General features: G+C 34.1%; 1 protein-coding gene across 1 annotated transcript; it reads right to left on the bottom strand.

The window, feature by feature from the left end:
* Window positions 1-212: 212 nt before the first annotated feature.
* LOC120256475 (aspartic proteinase CDR1-like) lies at window positions 213-5,939 on the bottom strand. The gene is made up of 5 exons (XM_039264144.1): window positions 5,516-5,939; window positions 4,794-5,291; window positions 3,302-3,649; window positions 711-868; window positions 213-257 (listed from the first exon to the last, which is right to left on the bottom strand). The coding sequence occupies exons 1-5, from the start codon at window positions 5,937-5,939 to the stop codon at window positions 213-215; spliced, it is 1,473 nt and encodes a 490-aa protein (XP_039120078.1).
* Window positions 5,940-9,635: the final 3,696 nt, after the last annotated feature.

Here is a 9,635-nt window from a genome sequence, read left to right as displayed (position 1 = left end):
AACGTGTTAATCCATAGTTGAACTGTACCACCTTCGCAACACCCCAGTCAGTGTCCATCGTAAACTTCCACCACCATTTTCCAAGCAACAGCATGTTAAAATTGTTCAAGTCCAGAATGCCCCAACCCCCTTGGTCGTGGGGCCTACATAGAGATTTCCATCCGACTAACCGACATTTTGGGTGGCCGATATCCGGGCCGGACTATAAGAAGTCACGCCGAATGCAATCCAATTTCTTGATAACCCAGCAAGGCAATCTACATATGGACATCCAAAACATCGGTAGAGCTGACAGAACTGAGTTCACTAATGTTAGGCGGCCCCCTGAAGATAAATGACTTGCTTTCCAAGAGGAGAGTCTCCTTCTCACTTTTAGTATAATTCCTTCCTAGTCCTGCCGCTAGTGCCTACTTCTCGCAATGGGAACACCGAGGTAAGTGACCGAGAGGAGACCCACTTGCCAGTTTAACGTTGCAGCAGCACCTATCTAGGGTATAACACCTCTCTCGGTTGAATAGAGGAAAGTTTTAGAAAAGTTAGGTTCCAGACCCGATATACCCTAAAAAATGTAAAGGATAAGCTTTACAATCCTGAGGTCCTCAATCCCACCCATAGGCAGGACAAGGAGATCATCAACATAATGAAGATTACATCTACTGCCAAATAGAAGGGGTGATAGAGGATCTCTTTGGTGCAAACCAAATGAGTACTGTAGCCGATTCCACAACTGAAGCAGAGTATGTTGCAGCCTCTGAAGCAGCAAAAGAAGCAGTATGGATCAAGAAGTTTATCCAAGAGTTGGGCGTTGTTCCTACTATAAAGTCTCCAATCACTTTGTTCTGTGATAATAACGGAGCAATTGCACAAGCTAAAGAACCAAGGGCTCATCAAAAAACAAAGCATATAGAAAGAAAGTATCATTTAGTAAGAGAGATTGCTAAATGAGGAGATATAGAGATAACGAAAGTCGTTTCCACAAATAACGTAGCAGATCCATTAACTAAACCTTTAAGTCAAAATGTGTTTGAGAAACATTTAGATAGGATGGGTTTGAGATTTGTGCCTGATTGCCTTTGAGTGCAAGTGGGAGACTGAAAAACTAGTATGCCCTACAAAGCTAATTTTAGTTATTGTTTAATAATAAAATAGTTTTATTTCATTGCATGCATAATTATAGGTATTGTATTATTCATGTTTGATGATATATTATTATGGGCTTACATTGTATAGATTTCAAATTAATGATAGAGATCATTAAAGTGAGATATGATTATCTATGTTCCTTGCAACCCAAAATAGTTCACAACCTATGAGATAAAGTATGATTTTGTATTCATTATTGGTTGTCACATGTTGTACTATTATATGTGTTAGAGTGGTATATCTCAGCCACTAGAGTGGAGACTCTTAGTAACATTGTGGATATTTGTAGTTGACAAATATTGAACTGGACCATACAGAACTCTTAGACCAAACACTGTCATAGAGCAAAAGAGTTATTCTTACTGAGAAAAATCCTTATTACCCCGAGGGATGTTATTAAATCTTATGTATAAATTATATTACTTTTGATAGTGTCAACCGGTGATGCTAATCAGTGCTATATACGGACACATTGAGTTATATAATAAATACATGAAGGTTTGTAGTCATCCAAGATGGGATCTATCACTTCTATTGTAGGAGAGAATATTCTAGATTGTGTTTCTTATGTGTTGGATAAATCCGGCTGGTTAATTTTTTTTAAGTATTTTATTATATATAAAATATATATTATTATACATTTTTCTTAAATTGTTTTATGTCCAATAGTGTAAAGAAACACACACATAAGTGGAGATCGATAGTGCCACTGGTGGTCTAATTATTCCATTTATATGGAATATTTATTGATAGAAGGACTAATATATAAAATATTATATTGGGGTCTCACATATGAATATCTCTAATCTTTGGATTAAATTGCAATTTGTTGATGGACATGATTGTGATTATAAAATTAGTATGGACTAATTTGCTAAAGATGTAGTGATCCCAAACGGGTCCACGCTACATGTTCTAACCTTATCCGAATATATTTACTCCCTATATGTGATATGAGATTAGGGTTTCTTGATTAATTAATTTGTGATTGCCATCAAAAGACGGCAAAAACCCTAATATTCACATTAGTTGCTTGGAGCAAAAGAAGCCATCACTTCTTCCGGATCAAGGGTGAAAAGTTCGAGAACATTGCGTGTGTGCGTTGGAGGATTTTGCGCTTGTGAAATCCCTGTGAGGTAACCCTGATCTTTCACATATATTCATGTGTTCATGATCCTTGATAATTAATCAATTATTGATTAAATATCAATTAATTGTAATTAATAGTCCTAATTTGATTAGAACGATTTTTTCTAACCCTAATTTGATTAGATCGATGATTACTAACAAGATGCACGCATGTAAATTCTTTCCTTGTAAGGTGGGCATAATTAAAAGCAAAACATGATTATACCAAACTCAAAACCACTAGATTCTTTTCCTAATGAAAACCTTGCATCTAACATATGAAAATACACTTAACATACCACCTACTTTCAATCAAAACTTTCACATGGCACATCTTAGATCGAAATCTCCAAAAACTTTTGTCACATGAACTCAAAATTAGTCAAAAATAAATCTATAAATTAGAAAGCACCATAGGTCATAATTCAAATTCAATTGATTTGGTTGAATGACTCTTTCCAGTTGGATTGAATGCTGTCATATATAATATATAATAATAACAATAATAATAATAATAATAATAATATAACATGGTAAATATATCTCGTAACAATCAAATACCTTATATAACTCTAATAATGTGAAAAATATTTAACCATAATCATGCTAATTTAATATCAAACAAGAATGCAAACTGAAATTTACGCGTTGTTTTACCCAAAAATTACGCATTGCCAGGGAAAAAAGTAATATTAAAATATCAACAATATAGCCATAACAAGATACTTGAAATTATATTCTGTCAAGATTGAAGCAGAAAAAGTTAAGTACGAAAATCTCTTTTAAATTTTTTATTTAAAAACCTGCCAAAGATTTTAAAAAATAATTTTTTAATAAAATTTTAATTTAGTGTGAAAAGCTATTCTTTTGGTTTAAATATCATATCTTTTTAAGCAATAGTATATATTTATATATATATATATATATATTAACAATCGAAACCTTCAAATGAAATATATAAGATACTGATTTTCTTGACTTTCATATAAATATTCCAAATCAGTCAAAGAAATTGTAAATTAAAAATTACAATTAGTTTCATACATGAAAATTCTATTTTGGTAGAGGTCAAATCCTATATTGAGGTTCCGTTGGAAGAGGCTGCCAAAGATAGACAATGAATCAGAGGGTAAAGCTGACATGCAAATGTAACGGTTACTAAGAACTTGGTAAACACTGTAAGGACTCAAATAAAGATCAAGGCCTTGGAAATGGAATGTTAATGATGGTAACTTCCCTGCATCCAAATCAGACTTGCTTCCAAAGAAGCAGAGTGTGCGTAGACCTTGAATTGGCGCTACCTTCAAATCTGCCATTTTTCTCACCTTCTTCTCCAAAATTTCATACCCTGTTCTCTCTAAGCGAGTAAGTGGTGTTCCTGTCAATAATTTTTTTTAATTAATTATTATAAGATGCAAATCATAATTATTGGAATAATTAATAGCTTCATATCTGTTAATGTAAAAAATATGGATTTGAATATGTAACACGAAGCTTTTTATCTTATTAACTTAAGCTTTTGGATTGAATCAAGCTCAGACATCTAATAACAATAACTCTAAGGTTAATTAGTTTCAAGTTTTATAAATAGTGACACAAGTTTTGTAAAGTTTATAAAAAGTTGTTTTTTTCTCAAAATTAATTAATTCATTAGTTTTCCATTTAATAAAAGGTTATGGTTATCTAAGGACTAAAGGAATGATATATAATTTGATCATAAATCAAAGATTGTTTGGTAGATTAAATAGGTCCATGTACCAAATAGCATAGAGTGAAAATTTTCAAAGACTAATAAATAATTTAACTAATAAATGAAAGAGTATCTAATACATATATAAAATACTTGACCATTAGGCCTTGCTCGATAAAAAAAAAATAAATACAACTTAATTTTTAATGTTCTTGAGAGTGAATATAAAATCTCTTCAAAAAAATTGCTGACTTTTCTATTACTTTTAGGCTCATATATTATTAAAATATTTATTTTTAAGAAAAATAGTGCTTAAGTTTTTATTATTATTATTTGATAGGCAATGGAAGTTAGGGGCGTGCACAAGTATGGAGTTAATACTTTAATATTGGATGGTGAGTTTATTAATTACCGCAATAACCTAATAGTAACATTTAGTCACTACCACAAGAAGTGAGCAGTAATATATTTGACTCCCATACTAGAGGTCAAGTGTTTGACTCCCTCCCAATGTATGGCTGAGACAAAATAATAAAAAGTGTGTGGAGTGGTTTGCCCACATTATCAAAAATAAAAAAAAAAGTGACACTAAAGCGAATGACATCTTGATCTATTGACATCCAATTCCCGGTGTTTATGTCTCTACAATGAAGACAGGTTCAAACCTCAATTCAACCATGTTGAGGGCACATGTGGATTGAGATATGTAACTCTTCACCTATATACACCTTTGACATGGTTTATCCACATTTATTATATATAAAAAAAACTAAAGTAAATTGGAAGACAAAAAAAAAAAAATCTAATTTCTCTAAAAATTTTTGTTGCATACCTGTGTCAAGAATCAAACCACCTTCACCATGAACATCACGTTGGAAAGTTCCTGGAGGAATATTAAGCTTTATAGTACCAACACTAATATCAAGAAGGCTAAGATAATACCATTCAGCCTTCCCAGTTGGCACAGCCAAAGGTGTAGAGTTCCCAATCAAAATAGCTCTGTCACCAAACAATATTTGGCTCTTAGAAAAAGGGTTTGTATTATCAACTAAGCAATATGAAAACTGGCCTTTGATCCACCCGGACATCTGGGAAAGAAGAGAAGAGGGACCCATGCTCATGCCTATAACCCCTTGTGTTGCCTCATTGAAAGTTCCTCTATTATAATGACCACAACCAAAGACTGTCTTTGGCATTTTGAAGGTGCCAGGGTCAGTTTCAGTGGTCAAAAAGGTAATGTCATCCTCTGCTATGTCGCCATTGCTTACAGACCCATCAGCATACCATATGTTGTATTCACATGTGTCATGCCATGCAGAACAACCGCTCCCTGTTAAGTGTTAATCTTATCATATAATTGTTAAAAATATTCTAAAAAAGCAAATAATTTTTTATTTTTTATTTATAAATATGAATAAGCCAAATGTCAAACTGGCAACACTTTAAAAAAAACATAAATTAAGCATTTATTTTTATAAGTGAATCCAAAATAAACTTTTTGGTGAGATAACAAAACCACAAAGATAAAATATAAAGGGGGAATTCCAAAATTACCTGGAATTTTGTCACAAATGGTGGAATCACAAGGTAACAAGTTGTAGGAGCTAGATTTGGAGGGATTAAACAGGGGATCCTTTTGCTTATAACATTTAGTGCAAGGCTGGCATTGGAGCCACAGAAGTTTACTTCCAGTGTCAAAAGTTGCATGCACTTGCACTTGAGGAGTGCCAATGGAAAACATTATCAAATATTGATACCCAACATAAGATACCGGTGATCTCATTGTTATGGTTGGCTTCAACGAAGATGATGTCAGGTTTCTTTTAGTTTTGGTCTCGAAGTACTTGATACGGATATCGCTTTGGTAATTGATGAAAACCCAAAGGTCGAAGTCGGTGATGTTCGGGTTATACATTGGTGATTGAGGAGAATAACTGTGGATGAGCTCCACAGAGAAGCCATGGCCACCTTGTTTCATACCTAGAGATGTACTTCTTTGGTTGGAGATACTTGCTAATGATAGGAAATGAAAGATGAAGATGAAGATCTTCATTGTGTAGATGAAGAGTATGACAAGAGGATGTATGTGTTGTGTGTGTGTTCGCACTTGTGGTATATACATGTGATACTATTAATTACACTTGAAGAGGCAATAAATTGGCTTTATTGAGTTAGAACCTATATTTATTAGGATAAGTTAAGTGACCATCAATGTGCATCAAATGTATTATTTAAATTGTACATGATTGACCTTGTGGGGTGAGAAACCATTAATAATTTATAAACTCAGTTTGCATGCTAGGTTCAAAGCTTTTGGGCATCTTTAATCGTTCGACTATCCTAGAATTTGATGTTTATGCCACCTTATCAATCCATTAAACTCTTACCAATTAAACTATCTCCCATAATAATTATACTATAAAATGAGACAAACAATCAACCCATTAAACTCATACCTATTAAACTATCTTCCATACTATAAAATCTTAAATATTATTAATAAAATAATTAGATAATATATTTTAAAAAGTTATATTACAAAATATATATTTAAAATAATTAATTTGTAATGATAAAAAATTGAATTAAAAAATTATTTAAAAGAGTGGGTCCCATTATTTTTAAATTTAAAAAATAAAAAAATAGATGGGACCCATCCATTAAGTGTTTGGTGGTCAATGGGCATTAAACCCTCCTTATGAAGGGTTTAGTGCTCAATAGCTCAATAAACCCTCATTGAACTCCCATTAAAGTTGCCCTTAGCTCCTTTTTACATTTTATCATCTGGGTCCTAAGAATCTATATGTTTTTTGTGGTTTGGGGTTGGAATGTGCTGTACATCTATTTAATGCTTGCCCTAAAAGTTAAAAGATTTGGAATACAATTGAGGAATTACTGGGTGTCGCATTGGCTTAAAAATAACAACTTCAATGAGCCTAAATTAACTGCCTTTGTTATCATAGCTACCATCTAGTCCATTTGGAAGACAATAACCCTTGTGGACTTTTGGGTTTAATTTGAGTTCTTATATCTTGTTGTTCAATTAGTTTTAGTTTAGTTGCGATTATAACTCTTTTAACAGGGGAAAAGAATAAAATGGCATGTTATGTTTTGGAGTTTCTCTTAGTTCTCTTATTTGGTGGAGCTTGTTTTATAATTTATATTTTATTATAATAAAATGCGCTAACACATTTAATTTAATAACTTATTGAAAAATATAAATAGAAATGAAGATATTTTGAGCATCAATTGTCACACCCCAGACTCGGCTAAGATGAATTTAATGTGTGGACAAACGACCGCAGTCCACATGGCCTAGACCCGGCGGGATTGTAAGGCCTCAAAACCTGTCTCATAAAGGAAATCAAACAAACTAATAAAGTATGAATTCAACTAATATAGAATTACAACACAAGATAAAGGGTACATGAATTCAAAATACAAAATACAAGGTTTTAGGGTTCATACAAATAAGGAAAACTACAATAACAAATGTGGTGTTTCACCCTTTTTGTTTGTAATGACTTGAATTGTGCTTCGAACAAGTTTGTTTAACTTGGTAGTTAAGACTTGGTTCGTCTAAGTGTGTTCAAGCCGTTTTGTGTTCACACGGTGGTGCTTATGCCTGCATGCTCACCTTTGTGCCATGAACGGAAGGGTGGGTTACATGCCCGCGCCTGTTGGACAGCCGTTGGGCCAACTGCTCCTACACGGGGTTGGGGGCGCACCCCCGTGGGGTGCCTGTGCTTGTTGAGTGAGCCCATGATGCGCCTACACCCACGGGCCACGCCCAGGTGGGCGCCTGCTGGTGGCTTGCGCCTGCAAGCACGCCTAAGCAAGTGCCTGTGGAGGTATGTGCTTGCACGACACCCACAAGGCGCGCCTTGCCCAGTTTTTTAAGGACTCCTTTTGGGTTTTTATGGCTGCATTTTTCTCTTCTTCCTTTTGCTTTCCATTAGAATTAGAAGAGTGGTTTTTTACAATTGTTCTTCCAACGTTGGAGCCAAGATCCATCCATTTTTTATTCTTGAAACCTTAAGGTAAGCTTCTTTCTTCTTGCTTTTCTTTGTTGATAGGAAATGGATGTTCTAGAGTTGGTTGAGGTTTGATCTTGGGTCTTCTTGTTGATTATTTCTTTGAGAGCTAGAATGAGTGAATGTCATTACCTTGCTTCTTTGAATTTTTGTATCCATGAACCATTGCTTGCTAGGGTTCTTGGACACTGTAGCTTGATTACTGTAGCATCTATTAAACTTAGTTGTTTCTTGGAATTCTTTTATTTAATGCGAAGCTCAAAACCTTAGAAATTCATTGAAAATCTTGGGACCCCATTTTGAGCCATCCCTAAGATTATTTTCGGGTTGCATGTCATTGTAACCTTTCAATTCTTGGTTTGCTTTGTTTAATTCTTTTTGTTGTTGTTATTGTTGTTGTTGTTGTTGTTGTTGTTGTTGTTGTTGTTGGTGTGTGTGTGTGTGTGTGTGTGTTGGTTGGTTAGGTGGTGAAAGCTCGGCTCCATGTAAGGAGCCGACGGAGAATAGCGTGTCAGAGGCTTTCTCGCCTAAGTAGTGAGTGGGGTTTTATGTTACATAATTCTCTTGGAATATCAATTGTGAATTTTCATGGTTTTAATTACAAGCTTTTTGAGGTTTAATCATCTTGAATTTATGTTTATTGAATCTCTTTATTATTGAATTATAAGCTAAAGTATTGATATTTACTAATTATGTCTATCGATATATATATATATATATATTGATTTATCGAGTTCAAAATAAAGTATGACACTATGCATATATTGCTTTTGATTTCATTTATGTGAAATGATACTCATTCCTATCTTGTGAACATCATCCTTGTTATGGACCAGTTGTTATATTGTTGTGATTACATTATTGTTATACCTGTGGGTGATTTGATCGTGATGGGGTTATAACCCGCGTGTTGCAGTAAGGGGTCTCCATAGACTAGCCTATAGAGGTGGCGTGGAGGACCTAATATTTATTATCCATCTTAAGTGGCATATACAACCCTAACTGGATGATACATCAGGATTTCGGAGTCACCATATGGAACTGGTGGGTCAACATCAAGGACATGAGGGTTTTGATGGCTCAGAACTTAGCCACGACTATAACTATAGTTTAGAGGGTTTTCAAGACTATTATTTGATTTACTGAGATGCATTATATTAATTGAGATCTCATGATAATTATGTTAAATTCTTATTTGAAGCAAATGTATCATTATGTTGATTATGGATTTCATCTATATGTGTGTGTGTGTCATGAAAATTGTCGTATCATTCAAAGTTTATGCTTTTTGCACAAGCTTGTCTGTTGATGTTTATTCCACTCGGTTTGGTATTCATTTTGAATTGTGCTAACCCACTCCCTGAGTGACTTAGGTTACTTACACCCCCTCTCCCCCCTCTTTCTTCTACCTAGGCTTTAGCAGCCAGTCCTGTAACGGAGAAGCGATGTGATGGACTTTTGCTATCTTTCTTCCTGCATTCACTTCTTGTATCTTGTATGTTTATTTTTTAGCATGAGTACATTGTATAAGGACATGGATCCACTAGTATATTCAAACTATTGTTGCATGGTTATTTATTTGGATATTTCCTAAACTCTTTTATCAGATTTTGTAGTTGATGCTTCCCTTGTGTATCATT

Source organism: Dioscorea cayenensis, unplaced genomic scaffold (genome assembly GCF_009730915.1).
Source record: "Dioscorea cayenensis subsp. rotundata cultivar TDr96_F1 unplaced genomic scaffold, TDr96_F1_v2_PseudoChromosome.rev07_lg8_w22 25.fasta BLBR01001462.1, whole genome shotgun sequence".
Classification (NCBI taxonomy): domain Eukaryota; kingdom Viridiplantae; phylum Streptophyta; class Magnoliopsida; order Dioscoreales; family Dioscoreaceae; genus Dioscorea; species Dioscorea cayenensis.
This window is presented reverse-complemented; position numbering and strand designations above follow the sequence as displayed.

What these genes read in the sequence shown, in the direction of transcription:
- LOC120256475 (XM_039264144.1), bottom strand. Translation starts at nt 5,939, where the DNA reads ATGAAACAAGGTGGCCATGGCTTCTCTGTGGAGCTCATCCACAGTTAT. An exon ending in TGGTTTGATTCTTGACACAG is followed by an intron (nt 3,650 to 4,793) that starts GTATGCAACAAA and finishes AATTATTGACAG; the next exon opens with GAACACCACTTACTCGCTTA. An exon ending in TTTCATGTATGAAACTAATT is followed by an intron (nt 869 to 3,301) that starts GTAATTTTTAAT and finishes TTGGTTCTTTAG; the next exon opens with CTTGTGCAATTGCTCCGTTA.